The sequence below is a fragment of the Pteropus medius genome, unplaced genomic scaffold, assembly GCF_902729225.1.
Source record: "Pteropus medius unplaced genomic scaffold, Ma_sr-lr_union100, whole genome shotgun sequence".
Taxonomy (NCBI): Eukaryota; Metazoa; Chordata; class Mammalia; order Chiroptera; family Pteropodidae; genus Pteropus; species Pteropus medius.
In genome coordinates this window covers 1,776,577-1,796,458 of record NW_024349801.1, presented here as the reverse complement: position 1 = coordinate 1,796,458, position 19,882 = coordinate 1,776,577, and the positions used below count along the sequence as shown (strand labels likewise).

Genomic DNA, 19,882 nt, shown 5'->3' with positions numbered 1-19,882 from the left:
TCAATTCCACTTCATGGAGACCCAGGCCAGTGGGGATAGCAATCTGGAGCTCCTGAGGATCCAGCTTGGAGGCAGAGAAAGCAGATGGATGGGGCTACACTGGCCTCCAGCACAGGAGTGGCACAGGTGGTCCTCTCACTCATCCTGTGCCCACAGCTACACGATCCTCTTGCAAGGAAAATCCATACATAGACCTGGGAACTATGACGTTATCAAGGGTAGTCTGGCCTGTTCATTGTGAAAGAATCCCAACACTTAGAGGCTCTTAGCCACCGGAGTGGGAATTCTCACGCTACACAGTGTACACTGCTACATCTCCTCATGGGCACAGCAGCACACATCCATCCGAAGCTGCACCCAAACCATCCACAGGCCTCACAGACACGTGTGCGTTCCCATGCATGCTCAGACCAAGCTTGAGCCTCAGCCGACCCGCAGTTCCATGCTGTAGCTCACACCTGTTCCTATGTAAGGCATAAGGCACTGAGGGATAGAGCAAGTAGGATAGGATGTGTCGACATAACTGCTCAGGGTCTCAGAGGCCTTCCTGGTCATTCTGACGAGCACCTAAGCACATCAACGTTCACGAATTGCTTCATGTTTAACCTAAACTAAATGAATACATGGCTTTGCTCACTAATTTTCTCATGTGGAAAACATGCTAACCTCATACCCCATCAAACCCAGGGTGTCATTAGAGATGCTGGCATGAACTAACAGCAGCAGGAGGTACCGGCAGAGACGGGACAAACAGTTGTCCCAGAGCTTCTGTTCATACCCAAGTGTTAGGACTGATGGGCGCTGGCAAGAGGGCAAGGAGAAGCAGCTTGAAAGACTGGTAACCAGGAACTGTGAGAAGTGACCCCTGAGCACTGAGGCCTGCGGCTGAGAGTCAGACTGGTCAGTGTGAATGGCTTGCCACATGGGTATCCAGGGAGAAGAAAAAGGCACCAAGAAACATCAAGACTAAAGGATGGTGACCACAGGGTGGTGACCCCATGGGAAAGTCAGCACTGTTACCTCACTTTACCACTACTGCATGAGATGTTCTTGTTCCTACAGTAGAGATGAGGAAACCAAGTCTTAGGGCAGATAACTGATTTGTTCATAGACACAAAGAGATAAATGGCAGTGCCTGAGCTTGAACTTCCTTCTGATTCCAAGTCCACATTCACTGGGCAGCCTCACACTGCAGAGCAGGAAGTGCAAACCCCAGAGCTCAGTGTCACCCAACAATGCAGGACAGAAACTGTGTGTCCCAGAGCCCAGTGTCATCCCACACCAAAACAGGCAGTTTGCACCCCAGAACTCAGTTCATCCTACACTGCAAGGAAGTGTGCAGAGCCCAGTGTCACCACATGCAGAATGGGAAATGCACTTCCCAGAGCTAGTGTCACCCCCATATTACAGATGGGAAGTACACTCAGGAGTACAGGCACCCCATACTGCAGGGTTTGGAAGTGCATGCCCAGAGCCAGTGTACCCTCCTACCAATTTCAGGGAAGAAGTATACCCTGAGCCAATGTCACTCCTCCACTTCAGGACAGGAAGTGTCAGAGCCCCAATGTCACCCCCTACTTCAGGACAGGAAGTATGCACCCCAGAGCCCAGTGTTAAGAGCACGTTAATAAGGTACAGTGATTTTAAATTATATCCCATTTTCCTATCCACATTGAGAACAAGCCAGATTGGAATTTAAATTATCCCATAGTCTGGATAATTCAAATACGGTTAAATGTCAGATTCAGTCTCACTGAAATCATGAAAAGAATCCTATGGTCCTAGGAGACAAAAATGTGAGGCCAAATCGAGGTTATCTCAAACATAAACCTATTATTTAAAGTCTAGTCTACAGCCATGCCACCCTGAACATGCTCGATCTCGTCTGATCTTGGAAGCTAAGCAGGGTCGGGCCTGGTTAGTACTTGGATGGAGACCACCTAGGAAGACTGGGCGCGTAGGCGTAATGAGTGAATGAATGAATGAATGAACAAACGAACGAACAAATAAATAATAAAGTCTAATGTTGGGCCCCAAATAATAAACACATCCTTAAAGGAAAGCAAGACCCCTTTGGCAAGATCACTCCTCTCCACATCTATCCACACAACTACTTACTGTTCCATTGCTGGCTGCTGAGGCAGGCCCAACAAAGAAAGGACTGATAAAAGACATGACTCTGCTGCAGAGACAACCAAAGAGGGCAAGGTGACATTCCTAGCCCTTATCCTTGTTTAAACAAAGTGAATGTGCTGAGGATAGATGAATGTGGGGAAGAGAGGAGGGCAAGGATGAGAAGAGATGAGGAGAGGAAGTGGGCAAAGAGGAGGAAGAGAGAAGAACCAGGCCAAGTGTTACCTTTTTCCCCGTTTGTTTCTCCACCATGTCGTTGCTGAGAGAAAATTCTTCTTGCTGTGGTGTTTTAGAACACCCACCCTTGGGCATCGTTCTTCTCCCCTCACTTGATCTTCATTTATACAGCCATCGCTTCATCATCAACCGTCTGCTTCAAAAGAGAGGACAAAGAGGGTTAAGATTTGCTGAACTCAAAACCCAGGCAATCTCTAAAGATCTATGTACCCCAATATTCATGGCAGCACAATTTACAATAGCCGAGATATGGAAGCAACCTAAATGCCCATCAACAGACGACTGAATAAAGAAGTTATGGTCCGTCTATAGCCAAGCCATCCTGAACAAGCCCAATCCCATCTGATCTCAGAAGTTAAGCAGGTTCGGACCTGGTTAGTACTTGGATGGGAGATCGCCTAGGAAGACCAAGTGCTATTAGAGTAAAAATGAATGAATGAATGAATAAGGGATTGTAAGCTGACAAAGTCTTTGCAATCTGTGAGGTCAACAAAGGGTTGCCTCGCCTAAAAAAGAAAAGAAAGAAAGAAATGTGGTTCATATACACAATGGAATATTACTCAGCCATTAAAAACATGAAATCCTACCATTTACAATGACATGGATGGACCTAGAGGTTATTACGCTGAGTGAAATAAGTCAGACAAAGATAATACCATGTGATTTCACTTATATGTGGAATCTAAGGAACAAAAAGAACAAACTAATCAAAAACTGACTCACAAACATAGAAGACAATTTGGTGACAGAGGGGATGGAGGTTGGGAGAATGGGGTGAAGGGTTAAGAAAGTACAAATTAGCAGCTGACAGATGGCCATGGGGATGGGGAGCATGGCATAGGGAGGGAATGCAGTTAGCATTACTATATTGGCTAAGTGGAGAGCCAGAGCAGAGGAGGAGCAAATAGGGGGATCATTTAATGAACTATATAAATGTCTAACCAATGTACTGTATACTTGAAAGTGGCGGGGGGAGAACCCCAGGCAATCTCAAACTCATGCAACAGAATGGACCAAACAAAACCAGCTGTTCTGACTGGTGCCCAGAAAGAATGCTTAGGATGCACCACCCAGGTCGTCAGTCTACACTACATGATGGAGAACACTGTGAGGCAAGCATTTCTCAGCTGCAGAAAAGACCAACCTACAAAGGTGAAGGCCATACTTCTGAGTGGTGGTGGCCAGTACCCAGACTTCAGCTTGCATGCTGGGTCCCAACAGCTCTGGCCCTGCTCTTAGGATTTGGTGCCATACGTGCTCTGCAGTGGCTCTCCCACCTGGGCAAAGTCACGGCCAAGGTGCCGCACTTGTCCCTCAGGTCCTATATGTCTTATCCACCATTCTCTCAGCCAGGGCCTCAATACCACTTACCACCTGAGAAAGCAGCTCACTTCCCACACTGCCTTTCAGCCCCCCCCCAAAAAAAAGGTTAGGTGATAATCATGCTTCTCAGAAAGCACCAAGCACACCCAATTCATCAACTTCTCCCAAATAAAATGGTCAGAAGGCAGCCATGTGATGCCTGAGGGAGTCCTCAGAGAATGGCCAGGCAGCTTTGGTGCCCAACTCCTACTTACTGAGCACCCTCCACATGAGCCTGAGATCCTGCCCTGCATTTCTCAGGAAATCCCAGGACAGATGCTATATTCGCCATGTTTTTATCTTCTGTATTTTATAATGTTTTGACATCTTAATAAGTTTGCTGTCTGGGAGAGACTGCCCCTCCCAGGAGTAGCTAGCCCTTTCTTAGAGACAGCCAAGGGCTCCTGAAGTGGAAGTGCACTCAAAACCACTAACCAGCCCCTATCTCAAATAAGCGAATTATTTACCCTAACGTAACATCCCAGTCGACAGGCAATACAGACAACCCTATACCCCACAGTCCACAGAATTATTCACACTAGTCAATCCTAAACTGCTCACCCCATCCTGCCTTGTCTTCCTGCAGAAACCCCAACAAAGATTCTGGCCAGAACATTCTTCTCACTCCTGTCTTCTGCTCCTGGCTAGCCCTGTGTGGCACACTGTGACCTCTCTCAGGGACCTGTGCAAAGAATCAACTTCCTTCCACATTTCTGCCTGTGGTCGCACTGACCTGATCAGACCATGTCTGACATTGACATTTCTATAACACGAGTCATCTTTTTCTTTACTTCCCAGTCCTCCTATGCTTGTTCCATTCATCACATCCAGGGTTTTAGTTGCACTTAGCAGGAGGAATAGGGAAAAAGTACATCTACCTCATCTTCCTAAAAGCCACTGTCTTCCTTTCTCATGCATTATTTTCATTGTCACAAGTTAAAAAATACTTTATACAAACCAAATCGCATGCACAGTTTCATGTCCTTTTCCCACGGTCACATGCCTTTGTGCTCTGCCATTCTGGATGAGTAATTTTTATAACTAACTCACCTGGAATTAAACAGCCTCTATTATGTATAAACTGTGGCTTTTGAAACGCATGTTCAAAAGCATTCTGTAAGTGGCAGTTTCCTACTCTTCCTGCTCTCTGTGTGCCGAAGACCGATCTGCCCTTCACTATGCCTTCTAGAGATCCTATCTTATTTTTCCATATAAATTGAAAAAATGTCACAAAGTATCCCCTTGGTGCTTACTTGACCTAAGAACACAATCTAAATTTATTTTGGGGAGAGGGACAAGGCTGACAAATTTTATTCACTTCCTGACACTTCGTCCCCCAACACACAATGCAGGTAAACAGGGTATTTCCATTTACACGCTGTAATGGCTAAGGCCAGAAATGACATTTTCTATCTCTACTTGAAACTATGAATTCTACATTCTCCTCCAATTTCCACTACAGAACTGGAGCATGTCAGCCTGGAGGAATGGCATCTCAGAGCCTGATTCAGGGACAGCTGTTGAAACTCACAGCTGTCTGGGAACTCACTGGCAGTTTCATTAGAAATTTAGATTATCCAGAAGTTAAATTTTTAAAAAATCCTGACTGCCTGCTCTTATGATGGAAAAACTGAGCCAAGTAATCATGGGATATTCGACCCTCCAGTTTCTGGATGTGAACACACCTGAGACTGTGGAGAATGTGCAGGAAACACCAAGAATAATAGCCCAGGCATGGCAGTAGTGCAAACCTCACGGTTCCTAGACCCTGATTTCACAGTCCACTTCACAGCATCTTGACCAGGAGAGCATAAGGACAGACACTTCATTCTTCAAACAGCTGATTTTACTCAGTGTCCCTGAGTTGCTCTGCTGGGTGGTCTCTCTATTCAAAGTGGAGTTTTGAGGCTCCTGCACTAAAAGGCATGTGCCTCTTTCTCCCACTCTTCCCTCTTACCCTGGGAAAGGTAGCACAATGGCTACCAGACAGCATGAAGAAAATACGACGTGTCCAGAACAACTGCCTCCAAACTCCAAATCGTAATTATCTTTAGAAACAACTACAGAAGCTACAGGGCCAAAGGAAGTAGTGATATGAGTTCAGAACTTGTTCATCCAGGATTTCTTCCATTTTCAAAGTGCCCTCAGAGCCCAGAGAATGAGATATTTTACAAGCAGGCATTACAGCTGGACTAAGTTCCGATGTGGACGCACAGATGCGCTAGTAAAGAGCTATGCTCACCATGGCCCAGGAGATGACATCACAAGGTATAGGTTAAGCGCACAAAGTAGTGGCTCAAAGATACACCCATTATTTCTTGAGTGCTGTGCAACCATGAAATGGTCCGCCATGTAGCCTGTTGCTGTAAAATTAAAAACAATGAAACTTCAGGGTATAAGTCTTTGGGTCAAATTCCTCTGATCCAGAGTCTGGCACATGCTCCTACCACAGGCAGCTGACCCTTGCTACAAGGAGACACTTGCCAGTATTTTTATTTTGTGAACAACCAATCAGCTAATTCCATGAAATCTGTCACAGAGTGAGGGGTGGGTCCACACCTCAACCAGGCTGGCCTGAGGGACGTTACATGTTGGCAGCTGGCCAAGCATGTTATGTCCTGGGCTGCTGGCCCACAGTCCTCGCTCACTTCTGAAAAAGCTGCTATCCTCTAGGCTCCTCCTCAGCCCTTCCCCAAGGACTGGGGACACTGTGGGGGTAGGAATGTCATCCAGAATACTGTTCTCTTTTCTATAAAACATGTTTCTTGAGCCCACCTCCACAATGACAGCCAAGACCATCTGGGCACCTCACTCCCAGGATCCCCGTGTCTGGGTGTAATGCTTGTTATAAACATCTCAATATTCACACTAATTAGGAATACCAGAACAATGACCACTACTATTTCTTCAGGGTCTGGTGTATCCCAGCATACTAGACTCATCTCTTTAGGAGCAGTCATTGAAAAGGGGTTCACGAAGGCTGTTAAAAACAAGAGACAAAGGAGCGGGGGAGGTAGACAGGGTAAAGGGGGTCAAATATGTGGTGACAGAAAGAAATCTAACGATGGGATGTGAACACGCAGTGTAAACATATATATGCCTTACTGTTAAAGTGTACAGCTGAAACTTTGGATTTCGTTAACCAATGTCACCATAAAAATTAATTAATTAAAAAGAGAGAGACAGAGTTCAGATCTGCCACTGACACATTCCAGTTGAGTTTCTAAAAGGTCAGCTGGATGCAGTGGTTCAATCTATATCCCATGCCTCACAGGACCCATCTGGTGAGTTCCAGGGCCAACAGGAGCTTGGTCCTTCTTAATTTTGTTATTTCTCATGACAAATTGGATGAAAACAAAGGCTCAGATGCACTCTGTCCTCCTCCATCTGTTTGGTCATTCTAACCCTCCCAGAGGCTGCTGGTCCCTCGGGCTCCATACCAGCTTGCCTGTCCCCTTCTACCCAGTCAGCGTCTCCCTCCGCTTCAGGAAGGGGTCATGCCAGCCAAGGGAATGATACAGATGACATAGGACCACAAGCAACTCTCATCAACACTGTGAGGCCTCCTCGAAAGGCTTACTCCCCACACATCAGGAGCCAGGCTCTAGATGGCTGCTGCTTCTATGGATACTATAAGAGGGCAGGGGTTGTTCTGACGTGCAGGCCTCCCCCCGCTCAATGCTGGGCATTCACTGTTACACCTAGGAAGAGGCCAGGACCACCCAATAGCCATCAGAGTGGAGAGAGTCTTCATAGCTTGCAGTCATCCCTTCTAGAACATTCTGAGGCTGTCTGAACCTGGGTTCTGGGGCTTTCTGATCAACATGCTCACAGTTGACCATAACCCAATGAGTGACCATCAATTCTCACTCCCAGAAGACCATTTTCTCCCAGGAGGTGACCTAGCTGTCCCTGATCAGACATATGTGCAGCCTAAATCCTCTCTAGTAACAGAAAAAGTTCACTGTAAATTTAGGGATGCTCTAGTTCACTTCAGAATGAAATACTTCATAGTGCTCTGGGACACACACAGACTTGAAGCTGAATACCTAGGAAATGTCTGCATAGTAGTGCAAAGGTGGCCAAGGAATAGCACAGCTGATCTGAGCCCTGCCTCTGCCATTGACCAGCTCCTGTGTGGGACAAGCTGCTGGGTGCAGGCTCTGTTCCTCTACCTCCAAAGTGAAAGGCAACTGTTCCAATTTCACAAGGTGTTGGGGACACGAAGACCATTCAGGAAAGCACTCAAGAGAATATGGAGTGTTTTCTAAAAAGAGACGCTGTTACATTCCCTGAAAGGAAGGCAGGGGGTGCCTATGCTCCTGGCTCAAGGAATTTACCAATTATCTGGCAGCCACATGTCAGAGCCCAAACAAAAATCCACTTAGTCTGGAGGGAACCAACAGTTGTCTCTAGCCAGGCCCCTGCCTCACAGTCACACCGGGCAGGAAAGGCCACCAAGCCCTGTACCTGTCCACATCTCAAGTCGCCCAAAGCCCACAAAAGTTCCACATGATGTCCATCTGGTAGAATTTCCTTCTCACCTCCACCTGCCCTGGGACCCATCATCTGTGGGCCTGAAGAAATAGTTAGAGGGCTGGTGGGACAAATATGACAGAAGTCTCTGGATAAGGATGACGAGGTGTGTTCCTTCCCAAAAGTGCTTCAAACAGTGTTCAAGTAAGAGAGTTACCATCAGACCCAGCCCCCACCCACACTCCAGTAAGTACACTCTGGGGCTTTGTCTAAGCTGACCATCCCAACTATCACACGGTCTCTTCCCTTCTCTACACACAATGTCACAGTGTAAATCCCTCTACATGGGCAAGAGACACAGCACACGTGAAACAGGTTCCTCCCTCCAAGAAAAAATCTAATGCGTGAAGGTGACAGACACTATTGCAATGCCTAAGCCTTAGCAAAACTCCTAGGAATTTTAGCCTGATTCTGCCATTTTAAGTGTCAAGCTAATAGCAAGAAACTATGGGGAATCATAGGCATTTTTACTGGCCTCATATGGATCAGAGCTGGAATGTGAGTGGAAAAAGGCACAGCCTGTGAAAGTTCCCACAGGCACTGTGGGCCCATGGGCTCAGCCAGCTGGAACAGCTCTGCGAGGGAGGGCACAGTGGAGCAGGACACAGGGTCAACAGCCCGGGCCACCCTGTACAGGCCACATACACCAGTGGTCAAGGAAGACCCACCAGACCCAGGGTACTTTATCCATCTTAGCTGCAACTACAGAAAGAGAACAGGCAGCCTGAGAGAAAGACCAGCATGAACAAGCACACATCCCAGCAGGAGTGCAGAGAACGTCATGATCCCCTACTGCAGAACATACAGACACTGAACAAAGCAGTCTTTTGCTACAAAAGAGAAACAAAGAATTAGAAGCAATCTTGGTTTTAGGAGAGCAGAAAAATTCAAGGAGACAGAAAAAAAGGTCGAAAATTTTTAAATAAGATAAAACGTAAGTTCTACAGAATTCATCCAAAAACCCACTGTCATCCAAAGGCAAAGGCATTACAAAAGAAAACAGCTGAAGACATGGCTCTTTAAAGGGAAAGAATCCGAGGGCACAACAGGAATGAACTGAGCCATCCAGCTTGGCCTCCAGAAATCCCGCCCACCGAGGACAGGAGGGCGGGGGCAGTGCTAAGGTCCTCCTGAGGGAGTGATATTCTGATTGCATCAGAATTCTCAACAACTCTATGAATGCCAGATGACAATGAAGCCCTGGTCCTGAGAAAATTATTTCCACACTGAAATACCAAATTTAGCCATACTGTCAGTCAAAGTAAGAGCAAACTGAAGACATTTTCAAGCATGCAGAAAAGTAAAGTTAACCTCCCCTGTACCCTGCACCTCCACCTCCAACCAGGTAAGTAGACTACAGTCTCAGGCCAGAGCCAGCCATCTCCCTGTTTGTGTAAGCACTGAGAGCAGGTTTTGTATTTCAAATCGTTAGAAGTCAAAGAAAATCAAGGCTAATATTTTGTGACATGTGAAAATTGCATGAAATCAGAATTTCCATGTCCATAAATAAAGTTTTACAGGACCTTGGCAACACCCAGATTGCAGTCCTTGTCTACAGACATCTTCCCTCTGGTAAGAGTAGGCAGACTGGACAGCCCATGGCCCTAAGGAATTTCTTACCCAGGCTCCCCTCTAGTACAGAGGTTCTCAGTGTTGCCTGGACCCTTTCAGGACCCTATGAGGCCAACAATGTTTTTTCATAATAATATCGAGAGCTACCTGCATGGCCCAAGGGACACATGGCCCAGCCCCTGAAAGAAGAAGGCCAGGTCCTAACAGTCCCTGTGCTCCTCACTGTCACATAATTGCTATAAAACAGGCCAGTGTTGTTTATGACTCTCCTTGACAGAGCAGCAAAAATTATAAAGTTTACTAACCTTGAATCCCTGTCCTTCCAATACTGTGAGACAGGACTGAAGTATGTGTGAAGCACTTCTGCTGCATATCAAGGCACAACGCTTATCTGAAGAGAAACTTCTGCAAGTATGTGACTTGCTAGCCGAACAGACTGCATTTTCATGGAACACAAATTTTACTTAAAAGATTCTTTCAGACACTATTATTACTAAGAACATAACTGGGTATCTGGCAGTTATGTTCTCAAAAATTAAGAAACTGAATCTATCACTTCAAGGAAAATTAACGGTAGTTGTGGCCAATAATAAAACTTGAGCTTTCAAGTGAAATCTGAATTTTGGGAAACTTTTATCCACCTCCATTAGCTTGACAGCATCCCAATGTTTAAATACATTTTAATGAGATTGGTGGTGATATAAAAAGGTTATTTTTTAAATTATGTATAATGAAACGTCAACATTTGGAAGATCTGCATAACTCAGTGAACCAGTATTTTCCAAATGACCAATATGGGGTATTACGGAACCACACACAGGAGACATGCACAGAACACACTGATAAGACTACAGTGCCAACACCGAACCAAGAGGGTTTTTAAAGAGCTTGAGCTTCAACTCTTGTCAAAGTAAAATCCACGACAATGTGAGAAGGGCTCCCAATGTCTCCCATTTCCCACTACATGTCTGTGAGAGGCTGGATTTTTTTAATGCATTTTAAACAAAACAGCAGAATGCAATAGATGGAGTGCAGACACAGGCAGCAATGTCCAGCTGTCTTTTATTTAGGCCAGATACTAAGATTTGCAGATATATATAAACAATGACACACTTTTTTTGCTAAATTTCTGTGATTTATTTTGTAAAACATTTTTCAGTAAAGTTATATTTATATATAATACCCTTATTATTTTTTAATGAACTAAATACTTAAAAATTGTTATACTTTTAAGACTATGTTTTAATACAAGAATTTGAAAGCTATAACAAAAGCTCTGTGGGGTCCTCACTAATTCTCAAGTCCAAGACATCTGGGAACTTCTACGAGCAACAAGGGCAGGAAAAGACTTGCTACCAGGAAATGATGAACCCAAACCAGGAAAGCAGTTTTGTGAAAGTATGAAATGACTATTGCGCAGAAGCCCAAATTGTCATAAGAAAAAAAGGAGAAAAGTCTTTTTGAAAACTCTTGCAAATAGATTTAAAATTGAAAGGAAAGAACCTCAAAATTAAAGTCAAAGTTATTTAAACACTGAAGCAACAATGCTAAAACACCATGGTGCTGACACAGGCTGACCAACTTCAAACCAAGGCACCACAGAGCAGGAAAGACAATTTTATCCGTCAGTGATTATGGGACATGGACATCCATATGGAAAAACACGACATGATTCCCACCTTACACAATATCCAGAAATCAATTCCAAATAGATTACAGATCTAAATGTAAAAGGCACAGCCATTAAGTACAGCTTCACAACTTTAAGGTATAAAAAAAGATCTTTTAACTAAAAACACTAACCATAAAGAAAAAGTTTGAAAATTTGAACACTTTGAAAGTAACAAGTTCTGTTCATTAAAAGTCACTTTCCCAAAGGAGAATATTTCTTACACATATACCTGACAAACAGCTCTTGTCCAAAATATATATAAAGAGCTTCTACAAACCAATAAGAAGACAAACCATCCAATACACAAATGGACTTGAGATTTAGGCACTTCACAAAAGAGGAAGCCCACAAGGCCAATACGTAGATGAAAAGCCATCAGCTTCTTTAACAATCAAGGATTGCAAACAAAAATCAAAATACAATATCAAGTATCAGGGAAAATGTACAACATTTAATACATTCTAATGGGAATGTGAACCGCTGCAACAAGTATGGCACTACCTATTCAGACTGAACATACATACACCAATCCAGTAATTTCACTCTGGGCATACAGACAAAAGAAATGTAAGCACAAACACACCAGGAAACAGGTACAAGAATGTACACTGTGGCAATGTCTATAAGAGGCCCGCAATAGTAGTATGATACTGTGATGGTGATATGGAATACTATACGGCAGTGACAATACACAAATAACCTGGGTGAATCTCACAACTAATGCTAAGCACTAATCTACAGTGCTTAGAAATGCATGCTTAGGTGACATGACTATAACAAAAGTAAGGATGTGATTGTCATGGAAGTATGAAAAATAGTGGGGGCTGGGGCATCATGACTGGGAGGGTGACCAGAGAGGGTTTCTAAGTGAGGGGTTACACACATGTGTTCTTCATGATAAGTGAATGTACATTTTTACTTTGTGGACTTTGGGGTGTTATGTTACATTTCACAATACATATAGTTTATTTAAAAAGCTGTATATGTTCAAAACATGGTACACACTACGCTCTGGCAGGACTTTAAAAAGTGGAAGGTTGGTTATCTGACCTTGTTGCAGGACTGGTCTCCCTCAAGTGGCCTCAGCATCCTATGTGATCCTGTTGAGAACAGTAGTTATGTGGACATAATGGGGTAGCAGCTCAAGGTTTAATCAAGGTTGGAGTAAACTTAATGTATGCACAAGTCACTGTAATTGCAAAACAAAATGAAAAAAAAAAGAAAACCTTGATAAATTAAAGGTAAACACATAGCTCTCATGTGGGAGGCAAAGAGGGACTGAAAAAAAGACTAAGAAAAACACCTGTCTTACAGAGAAAGAACTAAGATATAGACTAAATGTGATTTAAAGAGGACAAAAATGTAGGCATACTCTTGAAAGGCACACAACCGAATAACTACAAATAGTTTTGAGACACTGAATAGAGGAGGGGTTAGTCCGAGAAATCCTCTAAGGCTGATTCGTGTAGAAATAAACTGACAGAGGTGACCAGGAGGAGACAAAAAGATAAGTGGAAAGAAAGATCAGAAAGAGGACCCAGGCACACTTGTGCATTTCTGCTGGGAATGCAGAAAAGGACAGCCTTTCTTCTGATAAGGAGTTGTGGAGTAGTATAGTACCCTGAAGTATCATGTATTCCTCAACCAGCAACCCAGCAGTCCCACTGCTAGATCTGCCCCAAGATGCTCAGACAATAACAGGAAAAGGTAGGCACAGGGCGATTTACTGCAATGCTACCTAGAAAGGTCCTAGGACACAAAGCCCACCCACCAGTTGGCTGCTCAAACCGTGTGGCATATCTATACTGCAGAGTGGGACAAAAGAGGGAAAGATCTATTACTATGTGGTGACTTCCACATTATTATCAAGTAGAGAAGGCAACTAGAGAGAGGCGGGTATAGCTGTTTGTGGTAACAAATACAAAATATGCAAAGCTGGTTTAAAAGCTGAAAATCAATGCAATCCATTATATTAACAGGCTAAAGAAAAATTATATTATAATTGAGGCAGAAAAGTATTTAATGAAATTCAACACTCATGATAAAAACTCTCAGCACAATAGGAGTATAGGGGAACATCCTCAATGTGATAAGGAGCACCTACAGTAGCCTACAGCCAACATCATTCTTAACCGTGAAAAACTGAATACTTTTGCCTCAAGATCAGGAACAATGCAAGGATGTCCCCTCCCAGCACTGCTACTGGACATCAAACTGGAAGTACTGGCCAGGGCAATAAAGCAAGAAAAGGGGGAAAAAAAGGTATAAAGATTGGTAAGGAAGAAATAAAATAATAAAACTTTCTATAGTGGTCCCTCAGTATCTATGGGTTAACTGTTTCCAGGACCCCATCCCTGGCCCTGTTGGATACCAAAATCCATGGATGCTCAAGTCCCTCATATAAAAGGACATTGGGTATTTGCACATAACCTACATCCTCTTGTATACTTTAAATCATCTGCAGATTACTCATATCACCTAATACAATGTAAATACTATATAAATAGTTGTTATACTGTATTGTTTAGGGAATAATGACCAAAAAAAAGTCAGTACAAGTTCAGTACAGATGCAAAAACCATCACAGGCCTAACTACATAGTACATGTCAGCATAAATGGAACTTTAAAAAAATATTTTTAACTCACAGTTAATTGAATCTGCAAATTCAGAACTCACAGATATGGAGGGTCAACAGTATTTGACGATGACATGACTATTTTATCTAGAAAACTGCAAGGACTCTACCTAAAACTCCTAGAAATGAGTTTGGAAAGGCTGCAGAATACCAAATCAACATACAAAAATCCACTGTACTTCTACAAACTAACAATGAACATGTAGAAACAAATAAAAACACAATACCATTTACAATTGCCCTAGATAAAAATGAAATGCTAGGTAGGTATAAATCGAAAGAAACCTATAATAATTTTAGGGGGCGGGGGGCGGGACAGGAGAAAATCTTCAAGACCTAGGGCTAAGGCAAAGAGTTCTTAGACATGACACCAAAATTGCAATTCCCAAAAGAAAAAAGTATCTCCACAAAATTAAAAATTTTAGTCTGCGAAAGATCTAGTTTACAGGGTGAAAAGACAAACAGCAGTGGGGCAGAAAATATCTGCAAATCACAAGTCAGACAAAGGACTTGTAAGTAAAATAAGCAATCAAAACTACAGTAAACAACAAACAATCCAATTAGAAAATGGACAAAAGACATGAACAGACACTTCACCAAAGTAGATACAAAAAAGCTACACAACAACTTTGAGAACTACCTTATACAGACACAGATCACCTGCTACGGTGTTTCCAAAACCAGGGTCAATCCCAGAATCATTTTAGCATGTTGAACAGCCATTTTTAAAAAAGTGAAATAACACAGAACAGAAAATTCAGGGGGCATCATATACACCATCTCATGAAGAAAGAGTTACTTTGTGAACATGTTTCCAGGGTGTGTGTATAGTGTATTGAGAGCAGAGACATAGACAGTTTTTCTCACAATGAGAAGCTGTCAGGACATTTTAGAAACACCAGCCTAACTGGTTAATAATAATCCTGGGTATGTAGTCAGACATATCTAAGTTTCTCAATCTATAAATATAGAAATGAACCCTTTTCATATTAAGAGCTTAGGACAAGTGCTCAAGCAATAATTATTCACTAGCCATCTCTCAAGCTGGGAGGGTAGGTCTGAGGACAGAGACCCCTGAATGGGATATTCTAAATGTTTTTCTTGAAGGAAAAAAAAAAAAAAAAAAACACTTTATTTTCTGAGCACACCTTAGCTTCCACAGTTGTGTGCCCTGTCCTTCTCTGAGAAGGCATTCCCATCACTTTACTCCTTCAAAGGATGAGGTCCCGCCACTTCTAACCTCAGTCTGGCAAAGAGCCACAGCTGACCCTAAGTGCCAAGACATGCCACTCAAGCTGGCAGCTAGGCTCTTGGCATGCGTGGAGTCCCTGGGAGAAGTGGCCATAATGGGCAGGCCAGAATCTGACCTGGGAGCAAGGAGCAGTGGGCAAAGGCTCTTGCTCATACCCCACTACAGGTCATTCTAGACACACTCCAACTGATATGCATGTACAGACCACCAAAGCCATGTCATATCCACAGACTTCTGCAAAACTTGCAAACAGTCTAAATGTCTCCCAGCAGAACAGATGGACTGTGGTGGCACCACGACAGTACCTTGTGGTTTAAGTTTCTCATGGTGCTAGAGGTCAGGGGGTAGGGCTGGGGGCATGGACAGGACAATTTCCTGTCTTCATTTAGGTGTCCGCACAGGTGTATGTAGAATGTGAAGCATCCTCATGCACACGAAATGTAGCTGCCATTTCCTGTATCACTGTTGGCACGTGATGAGGCCTTTGTATTTGGGGGTCTCTGCCACCCTTGAGCTTCAGATGAGGCTGGCTCTCCCATCAAGGCCCTGTACCCAAAACACAGTATACCAGGCCTCATCACTATCCCACCTGCCACACCACCACTCTGAAAACGTTGTGCCATCTCACTACCCTGAGACAGGGCAGTAGGTGCCATTGCCTTAGTGTACGGCCTTGTTTGTGAAGCCCTTTGCACACACAGGCTCAGGAGTGAGATGACTCTCCACATAAATCTTAGACATGGGCCTGCAGAGCAGGAGCAAGTTTCCAATGCTACTGAACGGCCTCAGAGCCACTATTATTGTTTGTTTTGTTATTTCACCCAAGGATCACTGCTGAGTTTTCTCCATGCCCATGCTTCTGGATAGTGGTAAGCAGACACACAGCAGTTGGTGGCAGGACGGTACCATGGGACATGTTTCAATCTGTCTGATGACACTTTCAGGTAGATCTTTTATTAGAGTTTCTAAATTAAGCGGTGATGTCCGACATCACAGCAAACTCAACTTAGACACTGTTACTGCTAGTTGGTTCAAAAAAGCTTTAACTGTTATTTTACTGATGTGCTTTTGGCCACGTGACCACGTATCCAGGTGACCTGAGGACTCAGAACCACTGTCCTCAGAGGGCGTGCCAAGGCAATGGTTTATTTTGTTCACTACCTTCACCAGAGCCTGAAACACCCTGGCAGGGAGTAGGTGCTCAAGAAACAATTGCTGAATAAACACACGCAGGAGTATCCAATGCACACACTCTTGAATACTCGGTCACGAGGCCTGTGTGGAAAATGCTAACATTGCCCACAATTCCTCACACTTTTCTACAAGGTTCAGATAAAAATTGTTGCCTCTGCAACACTGGTGGCAACCCAGAACTTCCATGAAACAGAAGGTGCCTTAATTTACAAGAGTTGCCTCCTAAGGACCAGGAGAAGGGGAACCTCCTGCTGAAGCAGATCTTTGTGGGAGGAATGACTGATATGCCTCTGCAGTTCACCCCATTCTCGTGCCACCCAAGGACAGTCGACTCTATAGCAGGACAAACCAAAGGAGAAATGATAAAAGGGTCTCGTACAACTGTAACATTTTTAGATATCAACGAACATCTTTCCATTAGAAAACAAATGCAAATTCAGATGACAAAACAAAACAAACTACAGGGTGGAAACATTAAAGAAACATTAAGCAGAGCACTCCTATTAAATGTTGTAAGGAAGAGATATAACTAGCAGCTCAGACTCCTTATCCCACGTGATCAGACACAGCAAGGACCACAGGCACTGGGTCTCACTAAACAGCTGTGAGAAATTCACTTACACAGTGTTCATTATTTTTAATTCTGCAGCACAATATATGTTCTGACAACAAAGATAATGTGTATGTCTTTACTCTCTTCTGCCGTGGCCTGGTGTGCAGATACTGGCAGCTCTGAACACACAGGCATTTCAGGAAACCTGGGACTTCAAGTGTCCTGTCCTGCCACCCTGCACCCCATGGTTGCATGTCCATGTTGCCACCCGCCATTTATAAGACCAAATTCCTGCGCCAATCTCTTGGCAGAAATGAGCAGACAGGGTACACATCTACACAATACTGCCAAGTGGTCTGCAGAGAGGCTGCCCTATGCATGTCCTAAGACTACATGGGATTACTCGGTTCCTTCCGCTCTTGCCAAAACTGCTTAAAAAATTTAACAACGTACTGAGCCCACATGATCTTACCAGTACACAAAGCTGCCTGTCTGCATGTGTCCCTTCCTGTCTGACCACCTGCGCCCCTTGGTTAATCATCTGCTCTGCATGGGTGGCTGTGCTCCCCTGTGTGCAGGCATAGTGCTTCCAGCTGGCATGCATTTCTTCATTTTAGTAGTTATATGTGACCATATTAAGAGAAAGTTTATAGCTCAGCCTTTGACCAACGAAAGGAAAACAAGTGAATATGACCTGGGGCATCTCAGGACGTGTGGTACAGAACACCAGCCAGTCACACAGGTGAGACTCAAATCACTGGAATCGAAGTAATGACATATCCTTCTCCCTCTGTTTTCAGCCCACCAATTAAGCCTGGACCCGTGCTCCACGCTCTATTCAATCCCAGCCTGCGGGGAATACCTGCTGAGCATGAGGGTCCTGCCTTCTCTAGCTCACTGTCAAATGTGGGACACACTAACTGAGGCCATCAGAGTGACCCCCTGGTGCATCAGTGTTGCCATATCACTCTGCTGCGTCCTTCACAGGACGCTGAGGCCTGTCTAGCATCCAGGAAATCCAAGTGCAGGTTATGCCCCCAGATGTATCCTCCACTGAGCCAGGTTGGGCATGTCTGCAGCCTCACAACGAACTTCTCCCCTGAAGCCCTGCACATCCTTCTGTCCATGCCAGGTACTACCCAGGCATTAACCTTGTTTGTGTGCTGCTCCAAATGGCCACGCCTTATATGACCTTCCCTCAGTACATGACAGTGTTCCCCAGGAAAAAAAAAAAACAAATGACAGCCATCTGTTTACCATGGTGGTATTGATAAATGCTGACTTGCTGCCAAACTAAAACATCAGTTTGAAGAAGACCTGTCTGTATTGGAAATACTGTATCCATAATACTCTTTGGTTTTCTAAAACAGAAGACCTTTTGCAGAAAAAGGCTACCAAAAAAACTACCACCTTCATTTTCCTTACATTTAGAGAAATGGCCAGGTGAAACAATAGTTTCCCTCTTTTAACTGCAAGGTTTGCTAAATGGATGCGTGGAGCAAAACACACCTAATTAGAAACAACTAAATCATCCGTAAATAAACCTGTAATGAAGCCACCTCCTTTCCCCTCAAAGTCACCAAATGGCCAGTGCCCTGGAGTTTCCTCAGACTCGATAATGTAAAAATTGAGAAGAGATGCAGTGTCCACTGGTTCCTGATGCTTAACCTTTGAACTCGACCAGAAGAACATCCTGGATTATGGCTCATAGACAACAATGCGCAATTCAACATTCTTCCCCGAACTCTGATATTCTTTTAACTACAGGTCTCACAAACACCTGAACTGAATGACTTTAGACAAAATATCCTAGTCTACGGATCTGTTTGTGATGATGTCAGCAAGAATGTTTCCTTTCATTGTTTTTATGGCTAAAAGAGGGTAAAACTGAGTTAGCCTTTGTGAAAACAGAAGGTGCAGGTTCAGAAGTGGGGGTGGCTGGCGATGCTGTGACACTTCCAGTCTTACTCTGCACTGCCTCACCAGAATGGGGCTTGACATGAACTTGATCGAACATTTAGGGCAAAAAGGCTGACGAGCTGGGCTGCCAAAGAGACTACCTCCAGAGGAGGTCACAGCCTGTTACCTCCAGCTGCCAACAGCATGGTGGGTGGGAGTGGCTATGTTGCACAGAAACGTGTGAAGTCCTATGATGCAAAAGGAGTCTCCTACTTTCTTAAGAAGATCTTCTGGTTATCCAAGCCTTTCCCGGGACGCTGGCATCATCAGCTCAGGGCACGACAAATGCACTGACCGCAGCCTGTCTTAATAAAAACCTCAATCCCAGACTGCTCACCTTTGCAAAACCAAGTAAAAGACTCCTAGATAAGACAGCAAAGTGTTTAAGTTATTTTTCCTTATTAAGAGGGCATTAGCTGAGAGAATATATTTAAAATACATTTACCCAAATATCCTACTTCCTTTGGAAGGTTGCAAAGAAGCTTTATGCATAACGTCCATAAACTGCAAACACCCAAAGTGTCCATCAACAGATCAATGGATGAGCAAGCTGTGCAGTGATCATCACACGGAAGAAGACTCAGCGATAAGAAAAATAAACTACTATACACATATCAGCATGGATGAATCTAAGAGAGAAATGCCAAGGAAAAGCCCAGACACAGATGGGTATAGGAACTCTGCATACAGTGCAATTCTGCTTACATGAAGGCCCAGAGAGGCTACATTACACCACAGTGAAAGATGCTTAACAGGGAGGAAGGGGCTCATGGAA

General features: G+C 44.0%; 1 protein-coding gene and 1 pseudogene across 9 annotated transcripts in view; one reads left to right on the top strand and one right to left on the bottom strand.

Moving 5' to 3' along the window:
- The window catches only part of ANKRD11 (ankyrin repeat domain 11), a 193,781-nt gene that overhangs the window by 39,745 nt on the left and 134,154 nt on the right, over nucleotides 1–19,882 (bottom strand). For 6 of the 9 annotated variants that reach the window (XM_039888634.1, XM_039888631.1, XM_039888635.1 and 3 more), the window contains one exon: nucleotides 2,359–2,506. In XM_039888634.1, the coding sequence (XP_039744568.1) occupies nucleotides 2,359–2,445 (87 nt within the window). In that variant the 5' untranslated portion in view covers nucleotides 2,446–2,506. Of the gene's footprint in view, nucleotides 1–2,358; nucleotides 2,507–10,145; nucleotides 10,277–19,882 lie in introns of those variants that run through there. The other 3 variants (XM_039888629.1, XM_039888627.1, XM_039888630.1) reach the window with 2 other exon arrangements.
- Nucleotides 1,848–1,964, top strand: LOC120581047 (uncharacterized; annotated as a pseudogene).